The following is a 23,733-nucleotide window of genomic DNA, read 5'->3' as shown; positions in this document are numbered from 1 at the left end:
CAGGAACAGTATGAATATTGTATACTCTATTAGTATACAGTGATGACGTCATAGGTTACTGGAAACAGTGTAGGCTCAAGTAGTTCTGTACTCGATGATGACGTATTGACCCACATGACGTCACAGCCCCCCTCCCTCTGTCTTCCCACTGGTTGACCCACATGACATTACAGCCGAACAGGAACACGGTCCCGGGAATAAAGACGACAGTGGGCTCGCTACTCGAGGCAACAATTTCGTCGTTATTTGTCTTCACAGTCTGTTGAAGGTGAAAGTAAAGGGCGATTTATACTTGGTTGCATGCCGGTGTCGTGCACAGAAAATAGCCGATCTACAAGCTCACAACGGGTTGCAGTGTGGTGCATTTAGAACTGCAGTGTCTGTTTGAAGCCACATTAGTTGGCTCCAGGTGTGCCATTTTGAATGTAGTAACATTCAGCAACTACAGACTAAAGACAATAAATACTTTCATAGAAAAAATGAGAATTGTGTGAGATTCACATTTGAGCAAGAATCGTGCAGCACTTCATTATACTTCATCACAATTAGTATCTATCTAAACCCCTGCTTTTTGATATTTTAGCCAACTTGCATAAACGTTCCAGTTTCAGCTGGCTGGAACTGGTTCATTTGGAGTGGTCATTGGTGTTCGAGGGAAAATATATTTGACCCTGGGAAACAAAGTTTTTACTTTACTTTCATAACCATTTGGTAGACGATTGTGTTTTTTATTTTTTATTTAATTTATACTTGAAATGTGTTGCACTTCATATACAAAATAAAAGGTTACATTTATCAATAAATTAATGTATTTATACTTAATCTGTTTCATCAGGGAAAATGGTGATTAATGTAAACACAGATTGTGTTGCTTAATGTGACCTTTAAACACATTTTAGTTTGGCAAGCAACCTTTTGGAAAGTTGTTTACATGCTCTTAATGATCCAGTGATTGATTGGAAAAGTTTGACATTGATTTAGTCTGTGGAACACCTGATTAACTGTCGGCCATTCAGAGCATTCAATAAAATCTGGGGAAAACTGATTTATTTTATGCGGCAGAAGTTGATTGGCATTGTCTGTTCCTGCAAAAAAAAAAGAATATCCAGAATGTTGATAAAGTACCCTAGAAAAGACACAATCGGGCTCAGCTCTATTGGCACGGTAGGTTGGCCGTTAGTCGGTATGCCGAGTGGGAGACTGAGGTTCGATCACAGCTCGCGTCTGAATAACTACATCTGGCGTAGTCGGCAGGACATGATGGAGGTTGTTCTCGCGCAAGGGACATGAAAGACGTGCTTTGTTGTGTGTATCGTGTTCGGCCGGTGAGGCATATATGGTGTTTCTACATTGACCTGATGCCAGCACTAGATGTCTGTCGTCTCCATATATGGAACTTTTGTGAGAGTGAGTGAGAGCCTTCGTTACAGCCACCCCCAGATTTCTTGTGGAAATCTTTACAACATCAAGAGGGCTTGAACAGTATACGTCGGCCCTACAGGCCACCCCATTAAAAGCGCACCGCCATCCAATATGGGCAATACTGCTTTCTTTTTCGATGTTCTGGTAGGTCATAAAGAACTGAAGATCGAAACCCTTGCCACCCCGTTGAGGGATGGGTATCACTATGGTTCTCCTGCATCTGTAGCACTGATGGAGATAGTGGTCCCAGTACTTAGGGGCTAGGCTGCACTAACATCTGACAGCCAGTACCAACAGCCCTTGGAGGAGAGAAGTTTCCCAGACCAGTTCTTTCACCTGCTGCTGTAACACTCTAATGGATCTGTCCTTCGGCTGTCTAGCCTTCGCTATCCAGACTAATTTCCCGGCTGCCCTTCTTCCACTCCATGGGGCCGTTCGCACAAGCTTCCTTCCTCGGAGAGCTGTTCTACCACCATTACTAGAGGATTTCGACATCCTGTTACTGCAGTACGCCATAATCCGGCTCGAAGGACCATATAAAATACTACTCAAATGGGACTGGTTCCCTGGAAGTAGGACCCGCCAAAGTGGTGAGAAGTTCACACAACGATATCTGGGTTGTAAGGCCAAAATATTGCTATAGCAAATGCTGCTTGCATCTCCCCTCAAGGGCAACAATCGCTCTGGGTTGAATGCCCGTCACGATGACCATGCCAGTTGTCAGCGCCAGCTACGAGTGGGATCTGCCAATCACCTGCCAATTAGCTTTAACAAAAAAAGGCCCACTTTCTTCAGCGATTGGGCTTCAGTGAGCCCAGATGGAAGTAGTTTGTGAAACGGGTGTGAAGCAATCTTCTTCAATCTGGCGGAGTCAGATTAACGCATCCATGGTCATCAACGATATATACAAAGATGGACAGAGATTTCTGTTATAGATGGATAGAAGTTATTAATTGTTAATTGTCCAGTGCATTTATCTTTTGTAAGGCATGTCATAAAGAGAAGCCATCACTAAGCACCTCCATGGTTAAGCTCTACTATGCTATACCACAAGGCAAGACCAACTAACAGCAATCATGCTAAAAATGAATAAAGTCCAAGAGGTAATACAACCTCCCGTTGTATGGTACACATATAGAGACATCTTGTCTTTCATAATGGTTCAACATCTCAAGGACATGGAGACATTTCAGATCTGTGGTGAGAATGATGCAGCGTGCACTGATCCCAGACTTATATTACTGGTTCATTCTGCATTTCACCTGGAGTCAGACATGCATTTTTCAAACACATCTTTGGATGTTTCATGGATGTTAATCTACAGAGGTGCATACTGCATAGTGGACTTGAGTGGTGATGGTCAGGGTGTCTTCTGTTTCCAGGAATTCTTACTTGACCACCCTGGTTAACTGGTGGTGGTGCTGTTAGCATGTAGAGTGAAGTGGGGTCACTACCCTCATAAATTCTCGAGGAGACCCACGTTACCACCTGCAGGAATTTCACCTTTCAGGCTGGTGACTGGAGGAGGGATAGTCATTGTGAAACTGGGGAATGAAAATGTCATACAAAGCTTAGCTTAAAGGCAACGTGACATCTTGCACCATAATATTGAGACACTCGCATACTGTTCCCTCCTACTTAAAATGCCTTCAATTTACCCGCTGTTCCTGTGGGAATATGCAACTTGTATTGTCAATATCCCGTCACCCTGTATGCCTGCATTCTTATTCCTCAACCGGTGGAAAAACTGTTCAGTGAACATTGTTGCCATGTCCACTTATTTACGAGTTTGGCCTTGTTTTGTTGAGAGTTGCTGGAGAAATTCATAGGGATGCAGCGATTGAGATCTTTCACTTCCGATCCGATACCGATATGGCAGCATCCATACCGATACCAATACCCATCCGATACAGCACTTATGCTCTATGCTGTGTATTGCTTCTGTGTGCCTCTGCATGCTGCTACATGCTGGATCTGCTGGATAGAAGTGCTGGAGCGGACTTATGGAATGGAGTGCTTGGATCATTTTCGCTGCAATCCCGATCTAGTGGAAATAGATGGGCTCGACACAAAAGCTTGTGCACGGGTTGCGCACGGATGTGACACTACTGCGCATGCGAGACGACGCAACAACACGTCGCATAAACCCCAAATACACTGTCTATCACATTATCCAAACCTGGAAAAAGGGGTGAAAAGGGAGTATATGCTGGGTCAGCAACTCCATGCCCTCTCTATTATTTTTAGCTCTATGGTCCCATGCAGTTACAGTCTGCTCCAGTCTAATGGCAGTCAAAGGACACTTGAATCCCCATGCAAATATCCCCACCGCCTGGTTCAGGTAAAAGCCCATTTTAAAGAGAGCATACTTGCCAGCATTAGTCATAAATGGAGACCACCACAAGTCAGGATGCCTGGAACCCCATAAACGGAGATAACCGACCTACTCATCCAGACATCCCCATATCTGGAGATAATTGACCTACTCAAGTCTGGCATCATATACCCTATCTTTGGGCATGATTGACATTGGGGGCTCCAAATAAGGATATGAATGACATCACCGTAATGACACAAGCAACGCAGCCTAAGACATAAAGGAAATTGAAGCCTCACATTACTTTCTCTTTCATCATCGATAATCAGAGTGTCCTCTAAGACAGACAGATTCCACTGAGCTCTATCGGCAATATTAGACATTCACCCAGGTAGCTGACCTTACAGGGGCATCTCGGTTTAATTCCTACTTGGACACCATCTCAGCGGGTCCACAACTATTGGTAAGTCTTAATTGGATTGTTCCGGAATATTGCTGTGAAGCCCGACACATTTATCTATTTTTATTAGGCATATATATGGCCATATCACGGTTTGTTTTGACTTGTATTTCGAGGTGAGGTTGCTTGTGTTGGGCTTGTTTGTGGAAGTGCGGTTCCTTATTTGGCAACACAAATGCCTAAAATGTTTTAAATATTGTTTCACATAAATGCCTTTTAATACACTAACTGCCAAATACGCAATATCACGGCTTTTAACACTTTAATTGCCCGGAACTATTTAATCCATTACATTCATGCGCCCAGTCGATTTATAAACACGGGCGCCTTTTCTGGACGGACCGGCCGGAAGTTCATGATGTTGTGTAGCAGCTAACAATGGCCACAGCACTTTAGAATCGATCGACAACAACGGGAGACAAGAATAAATCTATCGAGACTAGCGACTGGACCGCGGAGCGCCGTCTAACACAGGATCTTTTTTCAGAAAAAGACGGGATGATTTAGATCGCGATTTATGAACGTTTTAAGATTTTCGTTTTCATCAGCTAAACAGAGGAGGGAGTTTTTTTATGACGTCTCAGTCTTGCGCGTCACCGAGGAGAGCCCAGCAGGCGCGCCTGGGCTATACAGCCAGGCGATCTGTTCTCGTATCAATAAACTTCGTCTTTAGGACAATACTTCGTCCTGAGCGTCGGGCGTTACTAATAGAAAGGACAAAGAAGAAAGCGATTAATCTGTTAATTAACACCCCCGTCAGCTGCCAAATATGCGATATTGCATTTTTAATTGCTTTATATGGATATGAAACTGTCGAGCTAAAAATCTACATTTCAGATTTTACACTGCATCGCCATTACAATATTAACGTTTCTGGAGAAAGATAGCTAACGTGAGCTAATGTTAGCGTTAGCAATTTTTCTTCTTGCTTTTCAGCTAGCCGAAAAACGGAAGTAAAAGCTCACTGCATCCGAATATCGCTGGTGGCCACACAGTCAAAGTTTAAACAAATGTCGGACGGATTAAGCAGAAAAACGAAGCACCGACAAAACAAAACATGCAGATATTTGTGTAATTTATAGTAGGATATAGAGACGTTTTAATGAATGTATTAATTGTTATACCGTGAAATCAGATTTATAAGGAGCGTTGCACACGTTTGCATGGCACTGTAGGCATCTCACCTCATTAGGGACTCTCATCCTAGAATCGCCCCAAACTGTAGAGTGCTGTAATATTACTGCTAGGTAGCGAACAGCACACATTCTTAGCAAACGTAGTCCCTATGGCAATGAACAATGGCACTGTTGGTGCCATGTGAAATTATAGTTTTTTTCCTTAACTAGGGCACAAATAATCCATATTGGAGAAAAAGGCTGTGTGGAAAAACATAAATAAATAATCGGATTGTTTTTCATGGTCAAGCTTAACATATCCCCAAACCAATGAATGGAATCCATGTAAACATTCATCTCCTCTCACTTGTGCAATATGGTGTTTAACTTAGCATTTTAGCATGAGTCTAGAGACTGCTGGTTGAACCTGTCATTAATTTTCTAGCTCCTTCCCTGGATGGAGCACCCTTCTGCTGGAATGGTTTAGTCCATGCTGGAAACCGAGTATGTGCAACAGACTGTGCTAGAGTGGGGGAGGGGTGCTGGCGTTCTGTGTTTCCATTTCTGCTTGCGCGGAGCTAGCTAGAGCTTACGCGAACTGATTAAAATCAGTTGTGCTTACATTTATGAATTGTTTTGGGATTGGTAATCAGTTAATAGATACAATATTTAGTGAAAGTGCGTGTCCAGATATTGACACATTTCACAAGGACACATACATCTTTGTATCGAATCAGGGAATTCCAGGTTAAATGGATATTTTACACCAGAATAGTTTGTTGTGGCTTGGTAGAGATTGGTGGCTTTTTGTTGACACCGGAATGGTTTCTCTTAGCTGTGCTGTGATTCTGTAAAGGATCACTCTGCGCCTGATTCAGATGTGGCTGCTGGCTCAGCCACACAAGGGGAGGGGGGATGTGTGACTGTGACCCACACATCCCCCCTCCCCTTTCCCTTCCCTTTTCTCCCTCTCCCTCTCCCTCTGCCTTCAACTACTGGGAAACAAATCACGTGCACGTTCTCTAGGGCCTAGACTCAGAGAACAGCCTACAGTCTAGGCAGCGTTTGTCTGGTAAAGCGTTAGTTTAGTCATACAGTGTATATCTTTTGAAGAATTAGTTTTGACAATTGCTTGCTGGAGACGGAGAACATTTGTGTATTGTTTTTTTTAGGAACCATATAATTAGTAGATAGTAGGCTATGGCATATTATCTAATATGTATTATATGTATTGTAAGAAATTGCAGCTTTAATAAATAATCTAGGAAAAATATCCACCTGGACAGACAAAATATTACCTTGTGTTAGCTGCTCAAATGTCAAAGTAAACCACACCTCCCCACGCTTGGGTCTTGAAGACAGCTTGACTGAATTTAATTTACCCGTAGCGCATTGTAACGGGGATAGACTCCTGCGTGTTACCGGCTGATACCGACAATAAGCCACTCCCGACCTACTTCTTCTTGAATGAGTCCAGTGGGAATATTACCATGAAACCACAGGTGTAAAACTGATCACATAGAACATGCACACAAATATGCTTTTCATAGCTACTCCCTGTATGCAAAAGGAAGGAGGGGCACTTATAGATGTTAATGTTAGTTGAATAGGAAATTTACCCAGTAGGCTATGCCAGAGAAAACAACCGGGTTCATATTCAAGTACTGAACGAAAGTGAAGTGAAGGAGAATGGTTTCACTCCCTGGGGAATGTATGTTATTAATCTTAATCCGCTGAGTAAGAATATGGATTTATTCCTGGTGTTTTTTATTTATCTTAATAATCTGCTTTTCCTGTTCCTGGTGTCCTTGAGCTGGTACTTTTCTTTCTTTACCATAAGGGAGTCCTTCAGCTATTTATTTTTTATTTTTTAGAATGATCTTCATCAATATAGTTCAAATATTCAAGACTTTGTCTAGATATGGTTGGAACATCAACATGGAACATCAACAAATCTGTCATGGATTGCTGACTGCTGAGTTCTGTGGTTTCCTCCATGGAGTGAGATGAATGACGTCATTTTTAATTACATGTATTTATTCAGCAGTTGAAAATCATTCACACGTGCCTGTGAGATTTCAGATGATCTGGAACTTGAGTTGATATTACCTGACCAGGCTAGGTCAGAATCATGATTCAATGTAGGGGTGAATAGAGAAACATAAAGACTGGCAAAGCGTAAACGTGTGGTTTTTGATCATGTCATTAAAAACTAGCAATCGCTAAAAGTACAATCAATTTTGAAAAATATTGCACACCTGTGGTGTACGTAGCATGACATGATGTGATGAATTAGTTCAGGCTATGTTAAAAATGGCAAACCGTTAAAACGGTAAGCTTAGTCCTCCACTGCTCACCCAATAAATCAATGAATGCATGCATACACATGATTTGCTTGGGAGCTAGTAAGAAATGTACACGTGTGAAACTGACATAGTTCAAAATAATGCCTCATTGCTGTAACTCGAAATGATGCGATCTACTGATATTGGGCACGTTTTTCCAAAGAGAACCTGCGCAGGTGCTTACGTGCGGCCCTTACGAAGGCTCCACTACGAAGGGTGCCTGATATCATTATAGCTACCAGAGCTGAGGTAGGCCGAGCCTCAGCAAAACATCATGGTGGCCATTTTGTGTTGCTGCAGTGAATCCAGATTCAGCAGCCCGTGTGAGCGGGGGAGGGGATGAATGCGCACTGTGCGCAGTAGCATTGGAACACAGGCTAAACTCTCGCTGTTCATGGTTCAGCCTCTTAACACTGGGAAGATTGATGAAAAATAATATGTTGTCATCTGATCAAATGCATTTGATTACCAGTGTTAAAGCAGATACGGTACTAAGTAGGACATGCAGTGTTCAGCCGGTACTCCATGTCATGCAGCCACCTGGCTGTTGCTCTACTCTGTATCAAGAAATGGAGCCATAAATTCAGATTAGATGAGCCATATAGGCCTACATTGAGGTTCACAATTGCAATTTAGATAAGCGATCGTGTCGATTTAAAAAACAAACAAATCCAGGAGGTCAGAGATGAGTAGTTGCTCAGCTTTCTTTGAACTATAAACTGGTAAAGATAAAATATTAATTCACAAATGTGAAGATATTTACAGAATGTTTTACGTTTTAACCAAAAAGCATATGGGGGAGGTTTGTATATCTACTTTTGTATAGCTATTCTGACTTGTCTGTATCAAGTGCTAAGCTTGTTGCTTAGCATGCTCAGCATAGCAACAAGGGTGGCCATTTTGAGTTGCTGCAGAAATGGAATGTGGGTGGGCAAAGAAGTACACAAAAAAACTGTATTAAAACCATTTGGCCTGCAATGATGACTGATGAGAAAGAAAAATGTTACACACTACAGTGTTTATATTTCAGTTTAATACAAATCCCATGTAGGCCTATCTGTTTCCTCGAATAATTATAGCCTACAATTTGTATCACACTCCTAAAACTTAAAAAGTCCAGTATACTGGAAAGTTTGATCTGGCAGGGGCTATGTTGTCATTTTAAGATTCTATAAGCTATATTGACATTTTATGATTCTGTAGTCCCCACTCTTGTGTGGAGAACCCCCCTCTGCTAGAATGGTTTGGTCCATGTTTGGCACCTCTGCATTGTGGGAGAGGCCTCCTCTAGCATTGACCCACCCCCGCCTGCATGTGAGAGAGGCTGTTCTTCTGGTGTGGGGGATGGGAGGTGAATCAGTAAAGTATGTCAGGGAGTGTTCAGTTCAGGTCCGGCTCTTCGCTGCTAGCTAAGCTTTGTCGAGAAATAAAATTCATATTGTACTGTGGAAAACTGGAAATAGCCTGTGAAATATTAAAGCTGAGCTTATGTTTTTTTGGTTGGTAAGTAATAGCCAATACGTTGCATAAATTCTCACTAGGAAGAAAACACCTGTTTCACATCATGCGGTATAAATGGGGCGGTTTTGCACTATGTAGGGCTATTTTAAAGTCAGTAACTGTTCACTTTTGTGGCAATTATATCCACAAAGCTTAAAATAAAAAAACTACCCCTCTGCAATGTGATGGAACAGTCTATGAAGAGCTCCTCCCCCTTCCCTCTTGGTTTTCCCCCTGGCCTCACTCTAGTCTGCATCAGGCCTCTTTGCCATGTGTTCCTTTGAACAAAACAACTTTTGAATGACATCCAACGGAAGGCCTTCCGCCATCTTGATATTACTCCTGTCAGAGGTGAACCTCTCTTCATTTTGAAAGCATATCTTATTGTCTTGATTGTTAATTTGACCTGATGTTAAACAAACATGTATGTTTGCTAGCATAAAATGCTAATACCCTTTGAATTTTTTGTTTGGTGCTAGTTATATTTTACGTGAGTGTTTTCCACATAAGGGCTCTCTGTGCATCAAAGAAAGGCAATTAATGGAGCTAATTTGGCTTATTTTGAAACCTTGGCACAGTGCCAGGAAATGATTTAAGGAAGATTGATTTCAGCTGCAACCACACAACTCACATAAGCCTGTCTGTCGCAAAGTCACACTGGGTGTCACCCGCGAAAGAAAAAAAGAAAAACGGGTACTGACGACATAGCACAGATCTATATCTCTGTCTGTCTGTCCTTTGCATATGTCCAGAACTGTTCATCCAATAAACTTCATACTTGGCTGGTGTAATGCTCGTGACATGTGAGCTTGTAGATCTGCTATTTTCTTTGGCTTGTCATGTTTTACAATGAAGAATATAGGGCTTACGTGGTTAATCAGACTATTTTTGTTGAAGTCATCTAAATATTGACTATATTCACACAGCGGCCATTTTGCTTTCACGTCATGTTTGCGGGTTAACTTAATATAAAAATGGCCGCCGTGTGAATATTTTGAATTGCTGAGGACCCAGGGAAGTACAGTGTTGAGTGTGACGTTGATTGGACGAGCGGTTATTATCCAGAACCAGCCTGTTAGTTTGATAAAAAAGCACTGCACTTATTTTGTTTATTTAAAGAAGTCAAGGCTTATTTTTTTTACTCGGCAGACGGGAACGAGAATGAGTAGCTAAACGACAACTTAACTACATTTCATGAGCTCGATTTCAAACCCATTTTTGGAGATTCATGCATTGAATCGGGCTAGTCATTTATCATCAGCCATTTCAGAGAATACAGTTTTGTTGAGCTAAACTCTTTAGCTGCTAAAGAGTCTCACAACAAGAGAGATGTTTGAGATTATAACATGGAAGAGCTTAGTAAAGATTCTGAAATGTCCAGTATCCTAGTAACCACTTGAGTCCTACTATGCTTTGTTGGTGAAAATAGACGATCTACAAGCTCACACAGCGTATTGTAATGTGTTGTGTGCTTTTACATCTATTATGTTTACTAGGTTGTGAGGGGGGGGGGGGGGGGGGGGGTTAATGTGATTAAATGAGACTTAAGCATTTGGGGAGAAAGTAATTTTTTGTGAGGGTTACATTCTTTTAAAAATTGCGGCTTTTTGTATTTTGAAGTATGGAAAATCCCATCCCTCTGCCAGAATGGTTTAGTCCATGGCTGTCTGTGAATTTCCATACCGGTTTGTGCTAGGATGGGGGATGGGTGCGGCTAGCTGGCTGTGTGCACTGCACTTTGTGCCTGCAGACACGGCTAGCTACGGTCGGTGTTCACTGTTAGCTATGATCGGTGTTGGTTAAAACCACACTGTATTGGTTTGTTATACGTGTTGTTGTGGTTTGTTTTAACACGATGCAGACATGCAGTTAGGAACTGCACAGGCCCTGAAGGAAAACAATCTTGTATTTCATATGCATTACAGCACTGTGCCGTGTTCAGTCACTCCCAATAATGACTTCACTAACCGATTCTATGTTTTAAAGCTACTCTGCCTGCATTGGGTTTTAGTATGGGAATATTAAAGGAGATATAATTAAGTTTTCTTTTGTAATATAGTTTGCATGTGAAGATGAAGAACAACAATTTGTAGGCGGAGCTTGTAACTAACTACCACTTCAGTTAAATGGTTCCAAGTGTTCAGTACAGGCGGCCATTTTGTGTGCTTTCAGGCAACGCAGATAAAAGACCCATGAAAGGTGGGTGGGGACAGAAAAGGGAAGCATACCGTGAAAGCTATGTGTTGCTTGGTAGAGTAATTCTTACAGAGAGAAGTGCTTTACAGACTAAGATATTTGTCTTGTCTACATTCATCTGATATGGAGCTAAGAAATGGCTTAATTATAAACAGGTCGTAATACAGAAATGCTCATCACCCTGTAGATATTTTTAGAGTTTGTATTTAGGACCGTGGTGAATTAAGCTAATATCCATTCCATAATGATGACTCATCCAATGTGAACAATTTCTTGATCACAAATCGCATTATATTTGGTCTCTGTTTATCATTCCATTTTGTGTATACGAGAGAATAAAGTTCCTGTTTTTGGTTTTGAGAGGAAGCTCACTGCTGTGTGGGTAAATTGGGGAACCCCCCTCCCTGGAGGGATGGTTTAGTCCATGCCGAGTTTGTGCTAGAATGGGGGATGGGTGCTAAGTGGCAGCTTGTGCTCTGCCCCTTTACCTTGTGCCTGTCACAGCTAGCTACGGTTGATGTGGGTTAAAACCACACTATTGGTTATACATGCGGTTGTTTTGTGATGTATATGTACTGAATACTTGTTTGTTTTAACAGTATGATGTTATGAGTTTTGTTTCCGATGCAAAACTAATCTCTTCATTTCATATGCAGTACACGGTACTGCAGTCTCTCCCAATACGGTAATCACGTTAACGGATTCAATATAAAGCTAATATATAAAGCTAATCTGCCTTCATGTTTTATTAATGGCATACTATTAATGTTTTTCTTTCTTTTTTTCCCCGTTTTTTTTTTTTTTAAACTGCCGGTAAGGGGGGGGGGCTGTTCAATGTTTAGCCCACTACATAAGGCAGAGAGTAGCTTAATGATGTCGGAGGAAAATACTGTAGCTGATCTGCAAGCTCACAACTAAACTTATGTGTTGTGAGCTACTGAGCTTGTAGGTTGGCTATTCTAGTATTATATTTTTATCATTTCTTATGACATGCCCAAAATGCGGGATGATGAAATGGGTTACGATATAGAATCGGTTAGTAAAATGAGTATTGGAGCACTGTGTTTTAATGCATGTGAAATGCCACACAAAGCTCCTAACTGCACCCTGTTCAAAAAGAATGAACCAATACAGTGGGGTATTAACCGACACCGATCGTAGCTAGCTGTGACAGGCAAAAAGGAAGTGCAGTGCACAGCCTACTATAGCGGCTCCCATCCCCCATTCTAGCACATACTCAATCTGGTACAGACAGCCATGGACTAAACCATTCTGACAGAGGGGGGGGGGGGGGGGGGGGTTGAGTTATTCATACTAAACTTCATATCAAAGGCCACAAAAAAACATTTATCCTAAAAAACGTCAAAATAAATAAATAAAGGTTTCTCTTCTCTGCGACTATGCACAAAATTATTAGTTCTATATTAGCGGATAGTTTTCTTTTTTTTATTTATATAAACGTCTTTAGGGTTGATTTATTATGGCATTTTGTAGTTTCCAATCATTCCTTTTTCCAGATCAGATATAAGTAGACTAGACGCAAAGTAATAACGAAAAAAGCAAGCAACACATAGCTTTCAATTGCCTTTTCTGTCCCCACCCACCTTTCATGGATCTATTCACTGGATTTGCCTGCAGGCACACACAAAATGGCCACCTGTATTGCTATGCACCGGAACACTTAACACAGTTTGGAACTGAACTAGTTATAAGCTCCGCCCACAAAACTGGCAAAACAGGGGAAAGACGAGCTGTACTTTTTGGGAAATGTTTTGTTTGTCACTATGAAGACTGGAGTCAGATAGTCTTCCTAAAGCTTCCAAATATTTGTCAACAAAACAGTCAATGTATGACAGTGAAGAACATTGTAATGTACACATACTGTGTGCTATGTCAGAAAACTGAAATTGTTGGGCATTATTACCAGTGCAGTACCAGTTTGTCAGAGCGTACTATTGCACTATGCGTCAGTACCCATTGCCAGAGTAGTGCAGCTCCTGGCTGTTATCACAATACTTGGAGGCAAGTTTATTGCTTTAGATTTTTCAGATCCCCAATTTTCACCTCAGCAGTGACTATCCTTCCTGGGGTCAAACAAGAACGTATATCGTATGACGTCATTGCTAGAACATATTGATGACATCAGTGATCTCCCTATATATGGACGCACGCACACGCACGCATGCGCGCGCATACCCACACACACACACAGCTTCCTGGATTTATAGTTGATTTACCATTTGCGCCCGTTCCGAACTTTTAATTCCTATTATTCCTGAAGGCCTTCTCATCTCTGGAATCTGAGGTTTCAAGCACTCTGCTGAGTCATATAAGGGCTGTCGTTGAAAATACTGATTTGAATCAAGAAAATGTTTTGCTTATGGAGAATACTGTCCAGAGCATACCGCAAGGTTTTCTTTTCTCAAACAGGAGAGGGAATGACCAAGTTCAAACGGAACATAAATACATAGGAATAGGTTGGATTGAAATATGAACTCATGTAGTCTTAGAGCATATTTTATTATTTTCGGAGGCAACATTTTGTCTGCACAAGGCTCTTATTTATTTATTTTTGATTCAAATTGGAACACTGCATTGAACATTACATTGCTTGTGTCATCAATAACCCACTAGGCCACTACTATGCTACTCCTGAGAGGTTTCAATTCAAATTATGCTTAGTGCTGGTTAATCATTTCTGGGCTTCTGGCACATTAACAGGATCGGTGCAGCACATTTACGGCCGTCTTTTAGGCTAGAATGCCTAAGTATAAAGTTACCTTTGAACCGACCGCTGAGTTGCTTGTCATGCAAATCCACTTTAAAACGGTGAAATTGCTTGTTGTAGTGTTGAAAAATATTCCAAAGTGCCGATCACAACAACAGACCGGACGGGGCAGCCGCGCCCTGCTAGGCAGCTTTCCCATTGTAAAAACAAATCACACCCGTGTGAACTGAGTGGTGCAAGGTCTTATATAGCCTGATCAGCTGTGGTCTGACGTAATGTCAGTGACCATAGTAACCATGCTCATTATTTTGGGCCCCACGTACAGGTAGTACAGTATGACAAAAAACGTATTAAACGTGGATTAAACAATTAAACAATGGGCAACTCGCAAATCGGGAAAGCGTTCTACAATTAATTAATTCGGGCAACTCGTGAATAGTATTCAAAGTGTTACAATACAGTAGGCCTATGTAGATTTTCACCTGGGTGCTTTCACCTGACATTATCCAACCAAGAGCTGGTTAATGCAGCGGTTCCTCAGGTTGGATATAGGTGGCAATAACGAATGCGGAGTGATAATAATGTTCATCACATTGTACCCATAGCCTTATTTATTAACCATTTCATTCTTATACTAAGTTGTGAAAATAGCCAGATTTAACAAAGACAATGCCATCAACTCTTGTAACTTCTTAAATAGATTAACATTGGGCTACTGTCACTGTCAGCTAAGAACTGCCTTGTGAGGGAGTTTGCTACTGGCGGCCGACCTTGCCGGTGTTGGTACGCATGCAGGGCAGACAGTCTTAACCGTAGAAGGTTAGCTGTGGTGGTTCCTTTGTGCACATATAAACAACTCCAGAGTTGACTCAGCCATGAATTGTACCTCACCATCTGCAGTAACTTTGTTTGGTGAAAACACATTAGTGCTCCTACATCTGTTGACCGTCGTACTGATGTGATGAATTGGCTAATTTGACGAGATTCTTTTATTATTCATGTTTAGATCTCAATTGAGATCCACATGAAAAACTAATGCTGGCATGATAGACACTTGAAGCCTCTAGTCCCCCTGCTTTTGGGGATTTTTGGAGCCTCCCGCAGGAAGCCCTGAGAAGGCTATGCAAAAGCTGCATAGACGAGCAGAGAAATCTTGGCATAAGCTACTAAAAGAGAATGATCATCTTCAGAATGAAAGCTTATTTATCCTACGTTCATTGGCTTGTATCCGTAGTCCGCAACAATTAACCAACACTAAGAAGCAGTGAATTAGCTGTTTACATTATGGGTATGGAAAGGAAATACTTTGGGAAAAGCATTTTGTGTGCTGAGAGAAATGCTAAACTGTTGAATAATTACTTTTTTGTGATATGATAATGACTTTGCCTGTAAGTGACATTAAATTAAAATTTGCATATGCATGTACATTTAATATCAAGAGCAAATAATGAATGAACAGCAGGGTGGTGGTGATGTAACCTGATCCGGTGCAGCCTCTGAAACCCATTCAGCTAGCTACCGTGAACTCAGTCTGGCTGCGCAGAGCAGAGCAGAGCCACCCGCCATTTTGAGTTTCTGCAGTGAAACCACCAGGCACAGTTGATGAAACCTCAGTGTGGGGGAGGGGAAGGTTGCGCACTGCACTGGGCAGTAACATTGGAATGTCAACTACGCGTGTAGCATGCTGGGAATTTATTTTGCACATGTCCATGTGTCCTCTTTTATGCTTCATATTTTGAGTTGGGGTTACTTTTGAAACCATGTGTTGAAATGAATTACGACATGTAGTTATAACGACAGAAAAACTACTGAAAACAAAACACTAAAATGTGGCCATTACAGTGTCACGTGTACCTAGTCAGCTCAGCAGCTTAGTTTGCCTCTCAGCTTTACATGCAGTGTAAAGAATTTACTGGGTGAGGTGTGCTTAGCGGATGTTGTAAAATTCTCGGGTGACTCAGTCAGAAGACAGCCTACCTTAGGCAGGCTGAAACATAAACGGTATGTAGTGTGCAGGAACCAGGAAGCCAGGGGTACTATAGGACAACAAGGTCATTGTTCTTCTAGACTTCTTGTAGTTGTGGAAAAAACAGTGCACTTTTTCTTTTTTTTTGCATTCTAGAATTGTTGATTACAATCTAGACATTTTGCAGTAGATTAGCAATGCTTTCACACTTTACATAATTCAGAGATTCTATTCATTTTCCCAATGTTGTTGTATTTGATTTGATCTGATTTTTGTTTATTTTTTTTGTCAATCCGGAGAATGCAGTAGCTTGTTCATCATAATTGAGTAAAAACGTACTTGCCAAGTACGGGTTGCATAATAATTAGCTTTGGGTTTGTGGTACACAGTGACAGCCCAACATCAGAGGAATTATACACTCTGTAGTTTGTTTTCCTGTACAGGTTAAGATAAGAACGCCAGACAAGTTTAAAAACATGGCTAGTAAACAACACACAGCTGCAGCTAACGGAAATAATAGGCGTGTTAGATGACGTAGGTGTGCCCAGAGCCACGGAAGGGTGTGCCAATGTTGTGCAAGCATAGATGGTAGTGATCAGACTTGGGCACACCCACAGTAAATCTAACCCACCCATTATTAGTGCATAATTTAGCTGCAACTGCATTGCTGTGTCCTATAAGGTCAGCCTTATGCAGCTTGCCATGGTTTTTAAGTTTAGTTCTTAACCTGAACCGGAAAACAAACTACAAAATCAGCTCTACAAAAGGCTTGTAGAGCTTGTAGATCTGCTATTTTCAGCAAAGAGATTTGGTGTAGATAAAAAAGTACAGTGCAACTTGGGTCCAGAGTCTAAATGTTTAGGCAGAATTACGTATAAGAACATGGGTACATGTCATTAGATTAATTAAAGCACACAGTAACCACAAGTAATGGCTTTTAGTTTTGTATCTTATACATTCTTTTTGTTCCCACCACAGAGTTAAAACTTAAAACATAAGTATAAAATATAATGGAGATCTGCCAGGGAGAAAAAAGGACCTTGGTCAAAGAACCCACAAGTAGGAGCATTATTCTCGGTAGCGAAGGCAGGCAGAATATTCTCTAGGCCGGGGCTAGGCCCTCTAGCCCTGTGTTTTAATACTGGTGACTAAATCAGTGCTCCACCTTGTGGTCATCATTGTCATTGTAAGGTCTGTCATTAGAAGGTTGTCATAAGGCCGGTTAATGTCAAAGGCAACAGTATTGTTTATTTCAGAGAAAAGGGCACTTCACGATCAGCTGGTTTTGAGGAAGCTGGTTTTGAGGAAGTTTTAAACATAATTAACCACTGTTTGACTCTGACTCTGACTTTGACTGATTATTGGTTTTTAAAATGTCAGTGTTTTTGGAAGGTTAAAACCACGGTTTAATTTCTATCATATTTAATTGTATGTACTGTGTGCAACTGCACTACTGTAACTGATTTAACATGGTGTTTGAAAAAGCAGTTTGTGTTATAATTTCTCAGTAGGCATGCGTCACGTCGACAATCACACCACTCTTCCACATTAGCCTGCTATTGTTGTAACCCACTCAGCCTGAGTCTGAAGACCATACACTGTGAAACATAATTTAATCAAAACCTTCTGTTTTTTTTCTGTTTTTTTTCTAGGGTGCTGCTGAAGAATTAGGCCGAAAATCACATGATAATCAGTGTGCCACTTTGAGGTGAGGTGTAATTCTTATTTTAATAATACGATATTCAATCGCATATAATGCATTAGATTTTCTTTTAAGATGTTCAGACTGAGAAATTGCCAAATATTAGTTCTACCAGACTACAACTCACACCTCACATCTGACACCTGCATATAAATGGTATCTATCATAAATGTGAAATATTCAGAAACAAATGCACATAAGGTGTGAAAACTAGACTAGCTTGGAACGAGAATTTGTTCGTACGGGAATGGAAACTGCAGCTTTTGCATGACATATTACTGTTGCTAGTGTTGACTCAAATTGGCAACTCTGATTGGCTGAGGCTGTGACCAATAGGATGATGCGGGGGAGGGGTAGAGAACACTGTGAAAAGCTGGGCTGTTTTGCTAGGGTGCCATTTCTGTTCATAAGATCGGTAGTCAGGACTGGCCCATACTTGAAATACTGAGGCTAATCAGAAAACTGAGACTAGGGGCCTTGGGTTAGTGCTGTTCAGACTTCAAAGCAACCTTTTGTAACATAAGTGCTCATAGTGTACTCAGGAGTGCGTGTGTGTGTGTGTGCGCGTGTGTGTGTGTGTGTGTGTATGTGTGTGTGCGCGTGCGTGTGTGCGTGTGTAAAAATGCTGGGGAGCTTCAGTGGAGACACAAATTGCTGGGGTTTTCAACAATATCTTAATCAAATTACGACATGAAGTTGTGAAGCAATGATTTGTTATGCAGACCTCAGAGTGGAAAAAGAACCTTCTAGAACAGAACAAAGAAGAGAGTCATGGGGCACCACAGTGACCTCTAGTGGTTCCTCTGAAACTCTGCAGTGTTCTATCGTTTTCCGGTAAAGCATTCAACATGGGGAAGTGGAAGTGTATTGTACTCTTGTTCAAATTATCATTATATTAATGTCATCTATTCTTCACCCTCTCCAGGTAAAAAATGGAAGTTGCTATGGCAGAGGAGAAAAAGAAGATTTTCCGTGCCAGGAAAACCATGAAGATTAGCGATCGGCAGCAACTGGAAACTCTTCACAGCACCTTGTTATCAGCAGCTCAACAATCATCGAACCCGTCTCCATCTCCCCCTCCTGCGGCACCTCTAGTAAACGGCACGCACAAAGAGGAGGGGCCAAAGGTGGCTGACAAAGAGCAAAATTACTTTTTGGACTCGAACTCGTCCCCCGCAAACTCACCCCCCTCCCCAGCCTCCCGGGGCTCCCCACCGCCGTCCCTGTCCCTAAATTTGTCCCCTTCCCCGACCTCTTCCCAAAGTCCCAAAGCCAGAGAGGACACGCCTCCTGCATCACCATTCCAAACGATCAACTTTGACTTGAAAAACACAGAGGAGGGGAAGAAGGCCTCGTTGCCTTCACCATCAAACGGATGTTCAGCATCGCCTTCAGCAGAGAGCAAGGAAGGACCAGATGAAGAGGTGGTCAAATTGGAAAAGAATGCAAAAGCTACGGAGTCTAACAAAAAGGTTTGTATAATGTAGAAGTTTTAAAAACGGCCCTAGATTGAGATTGAATCCTAAAATTAGTTTACAACATTGTTGCATTTTTGGATTGATTCGCAGTCCGAGCACAACTTCACATCCCTTATCATACTTTTCGGTGTCTTTCCTCAGGAACTGAACACTACAAAAGACGATACAGTTACGGCGAAGGATTCTCCGAAGCCGACAATTAACGATTCAGCTCCATCTGTAAAAGAGGACGACCACAGTGCAGTCACTAATTCCACAGAGCCCATGGAGACAGATGCTGACACTGTGGAGACCAAGGCTCCCGAGACCTCCACGTCCACAAAGAAGGACGACAAAACATCTTCCTCCAAGGCAGGTACCTCTGCCTTGGTACCTGCGTCTACCTTGGTACCTGCATCCTCCTCCTCCTTGGTACCTGCACCGTCATCCTCCTCCTCATCCAAGGCAGCTTCAGTTCCTCACCAGGAAAAGGAAACCAAGGAAGCAGCTAAGGAAGTGAAAGAGGAGAAAGTCAAAGAGGAGAAAGTCAAAGAGGAGAAAGTCAAAGAGGAGAAAGTCAAACAGGATAAAGTAAAGGATGAGGCGGCGGCTTGTAGAGAGAAGGCGAAAAAAGGACCAACAAAGGAGGTGAAGATGGAGGTGGACCACGTGAAAATGAAAACGGAAGTTGGAGAGTCCTCAAAACCATCCCGACCCACATCCACTCCTCCATCTGGCACAGGTATGAGAGCAAAAGGGGAACCAATGCCCAATTGAATGTGGAAAATAGACGATCTACAAGCTCGAATGTGTCGCAGATCTGCTATTTTCCGTGTATAAAATCAAATGGTTCAAAGTTGTCAAATCCTTTTACACATGTTACTTTAGACCGTTAGTCGTTGCACCAGTATGATGGATGAATCAAACGGTAACATTACATTTGTATAGAGTATTGTAGCTATCAATGTTAAATTCCTGCTCCCGTTATAATATAAAGGTATGATCAATGTGCTCTATGTGGAAACCTATCATTTAATTTCTCATTTAGAAAACTGTCTTGTGGAAGTTTCTAACATAATTAATTTCTGCCTCAGCTAAGCACAAAGTAGTGTATAATAGTAGTTCTGTTAACGATATCGTCCCAGGTCTTTAGCATTTGTTTTCTTTTCTTTTTTTGATTCTAAGGATGTGTCTCCGTCTGGACAGTGAATCCTGATTAATGCCTCAACGTATGCTTGTGTTGCTTGCTGAAATTTGCCGATCTAAAATCTTTGTGACGCAGCACGTAGTGAGCTTGTAGATGTGCCTTTTTTGCCATTGTCTGAATATGACAGAATATGACAAATGACCGTGTGGACAGTCAATCTTAAAGGAAGGGAAATAGGATTTGTCTGCAGTCTTAACAAAGCCTCGGGGTCAGCAATTTTAGACCAAACTGCCCTGGGACCAAAAATGATCACATCTAAATTGTAAATAAACAGACTTACAGATTGTGATACTCCTGTCCTAGTCTGGCCCAGCCAGCGTGCTTTATGGTCTAGAGGGGCAGGTAGCGCATGGAGCTTGCGCTGGATAATATTGGTTCACCGATCTGAGCACCCGCCCCCCTCCGCCCCTCCCCTCCCTGGTAGAAAACAGCAGAGAAAACTGACGTCACCATATTTCGAGCGACGCCCCTCTGCACTGTAGTTCACTCCCACTCCTAGACCAGGAAATGTGTCATCTCCCTAGAGAGATGACGGGTTATGACAGTTCTATCCATTCTTATAACTCGGTACCCATTGACTAAGAAATAATTATGAAATGATTAAAGAAAAATAAATCTGATATCTCATGTTTGTGTTCTGGTAAGAGTTTGCGGAAAAGGTAATTTTCTACTCAAGATATAAGATATAAAGATATAAATAAAGTTCAGCTCCTGAAGAAGTTGGGCTATATTGAACTACAGGTTTTTCTACCACTAGCATAATTTAATTTTCTGCCATTCAGCAAGTAACAATTCACCAAACTCACATACTTTTTCTTTGTTGTTTCAGTGGTCAAAGTGGAGAAGAACCCCTCTTCACAACTTAAGCGCGCTCTGTCAGAGGGCGAGAAAGATGGCGTGAAGGTGGAAAGGGAGGGGAAAAGGCCCAAGGTGGAGTTGGAAGCGCAGCTGGAACTAAAGATTACTGCAAAAAAAGCTAACAGTCTTCTTAAACTTGAAAAGGTTTGTAATGCCCTTTTTAATATACCATCTTTTATTTCCTCCATTACCTGTATACGATATTTATTCCCACAGCCATGCACTTTACAGGAGAGCTCAGAAACGCTGTCTAAACAGATTTTGGTAAAAATAAGATGGCGATAGCGTTCATGCGCTATCGCCATCTTAAGCCGAAAAGCGTAGTTCTTACAAGCACTGGCCAACGAAAGTTGCCTATGTCTGCTCTGATAAGCACTGTGGTCCAGATTATATTTGAACAGACTAGCATTGCATCACGTGCTAACGTCTATATGCTAAAGATATGCAAGAACACATATCCGACATGTACAAAGTTTTTGAAGGCCTGCAGGCAATCTTCAGACATCTCATGACATCCTTGCTGTTATCTCGCTCAGTGAACTGTGCAATTTCTAACTTCTACCATATCAAAAGCTGTGACCGCGCCTCCAGAGTATGGTAACTTGGGAAGTCCACATTTTGAAGAAACACCCTTAAAAAACTAAAAAATTAACACCCTTTTTTCATTGTCTAATAAGGGCCTTTCTGGGCCCTGCCCCGTTCCCATTGTTTACATTGTGTTTAGGATCCAAGATGGCCGCAGCACCAGCGGGGGGTGGGGCAGAGGAAATGGGAACGGAACGGGGCGGGGCCCAGAAAGGCCCTTATTATATATTATCAAAACAATTGGACGTATTGCCCCACGTTATAATCAATTAGTTTCCCAACTCTGTGCACATTCAGCCAACCCAACATTAGACTTACAACAAAATTTGTAGAGATGTACCGATAAAAACATTTTCCTTCCTGATATCGATTCCCATAACTTGCGTATCGGTCGATGCTGAGTACCGATCCGATACCAGTGTGTAATTTAAAAAGAGGATAGTGGTTCTCAAAGTCGGGTGCAGGGACCCTCAGTAATAGTAATAGGTAGTGCAACATCAACTGAAGCATTCAAAATACAAAATAATGTAGTGTAAATGACATGTGATGAATTATGTGGTATTGGACAGTCACAGCGTAGACTGGCATACCCACCAATACCATTACCAGCATTTTAGGCAGTATGGGCAGCTTTTACGATACTGGTATCGGTATCCCTCAAAACCCTCCTCATAATCCTCAAAATCGTCTTCATAGTCCTGATCCCCATAGTCCTCGACTTCAGCCGATTCTTCGTCCTTGCCAACCTTTATTTTTGAAGGCGTGGTCTTGTCTCTCTTGTGGCTGGATTCATCTGCTTCTGGGTCTGCCTCCTCCCTGTGCCTTCTCTCCCTGTGCTTGGATCGGTCTCTTCTGTCTCTGTCATCACGGTGATGACCACTGTCATCTCTCTTAGTGTCTCCGTTCTCGGTTCTCTTAGCAAATATTTTGCCGATCTTCTTCGTATACTTGTTCCTCCTTGCGTTCCGAATGCCTTCTGTCTGCATGCCTCTCTCGACTCTCTGTGACGCTACTCATGCTTTTGTCGCTCGCCTTCTTCGTTCGGTTTCTCGCAGTAAAACAAATCCAACAAGTAATAGCAATAGTTCAGTTATAAATAAAGTTAATTAACTAACTTTTCATAAGTAGCCTACACTTTCCGTGCCCAGTTGCACCAACATGCTTACCTACAATCACCAGTAAGTCATGCGTAATTGCAAGTAATAAATCACCAGTAAGTGATGAGTAATTACAAGTAATAAGGTGCTCAGATGGGCAAAAACCAGCCGAAACGGTAAGTACCAGTCCAATTCATTCATTTTGTGGGGGTCTGCGCCATCATTTTCAAAATGTTTCCATTCCTGTCCGTCTACATGAAAGTGGCAGCGTTTTCAAAACAAAACAGGGCCAGCAGCCTTCTCAAATGTCTCTCTTTTAGGGGGTAAAATGGCAGAATAGTGTGGATTATCAGTGTTGGAAAGTAACTAAAGTAAGTTATTAGTTATTATAGTATTACTTTTTCTCCACTAACTAGTAATGGAACTAATTTTTTCCCAATGGAAATATCCTAAAAATCGGGGTCGTATTATAATTGGGCCTAGACTATTTGACATTCAATGTTATTTTTCCACAAATGAGTCTTGAAAAATGGGGGTCGTCTTATATTCGGGACAATACGGTACTATTTTCCAAAAGTAACTAAGAACTATTTTCACACGCCTTGGTGGTACTGTGGGCTTGATATTGCGTTTATTTATAATGGTTGACTGGGTTGGAATGGAGTTGCTTTGCAGGCTGCTGATCCGGTCTAGATCTAGACTCTAGAGCGGATACGGAAAAGATGGAAAAGATGTGCACTTGTCTCTACGTGTGAATTAACGAATGCGGAAGGGCGGG

The 23,733-nt window shown here is 41.7% G+C and overlaps 1 protein-coding gene across 4 annotated transcripts in view; it reads left to right on the top strand.

Moving 5' to 3' along the window:
* Positions 1 to 23,733, top strand: part of atf7ip (activating transcription factor 7 interacting protein) — a 57,935-nt gene that overhangs the window by 4,398 nt on the left and 29,804 nt on the right. For 2 of the 4 annotated variants that reach the window (XM_079499185.1, XM_079499188.1), the window contains exons 3-6: positions 17,702 to 17,757; positions 18,677 to 19,223; positions 19,371 to 19,950; positions 21,245 to 21,417. In XM_079499185.1, coding sequence (XP_079355311.1) covers positions 18,684 to 19,223; positions 19,371 to 19,950; positions 21,245 to 21,417 — 1,293 coding nt within the window. In that variant the 5' untranslated portion in view covers positions 17,702 to 17,757; positions 18,677 to 18,683. Of the gene's footprint in view, positions 1 to 9,398; positions 9,511 to 17,701; positions 17,758 to 18,242; positions 18,586 to 18,676; positions 19,224 to 19,370; positions 19,951 to 21,244; positions 21,418 to 23,733 lie in introns of those variants that run through there. The other 2 variants (XM_079499186.1, XM_079499187.1) reach the window with 2 other exon arrangements.

The sequence above is a fragment of the Electrona antarctica genome (assembly GCF_951216825.1).
Source record: "Electrona antarctica genome assembly, chromosome: 4".
In the NCBI taxonomy this organism is placed as follows: Eukaryota; Metazoa; Chordata; class Actinopteri; order Myctophiformes; family Myctophidae; genus Electrona; species Electrona antarctica.
This window is presented reverse-complemented; position numbering and strand designations above follow the sequence as displayed.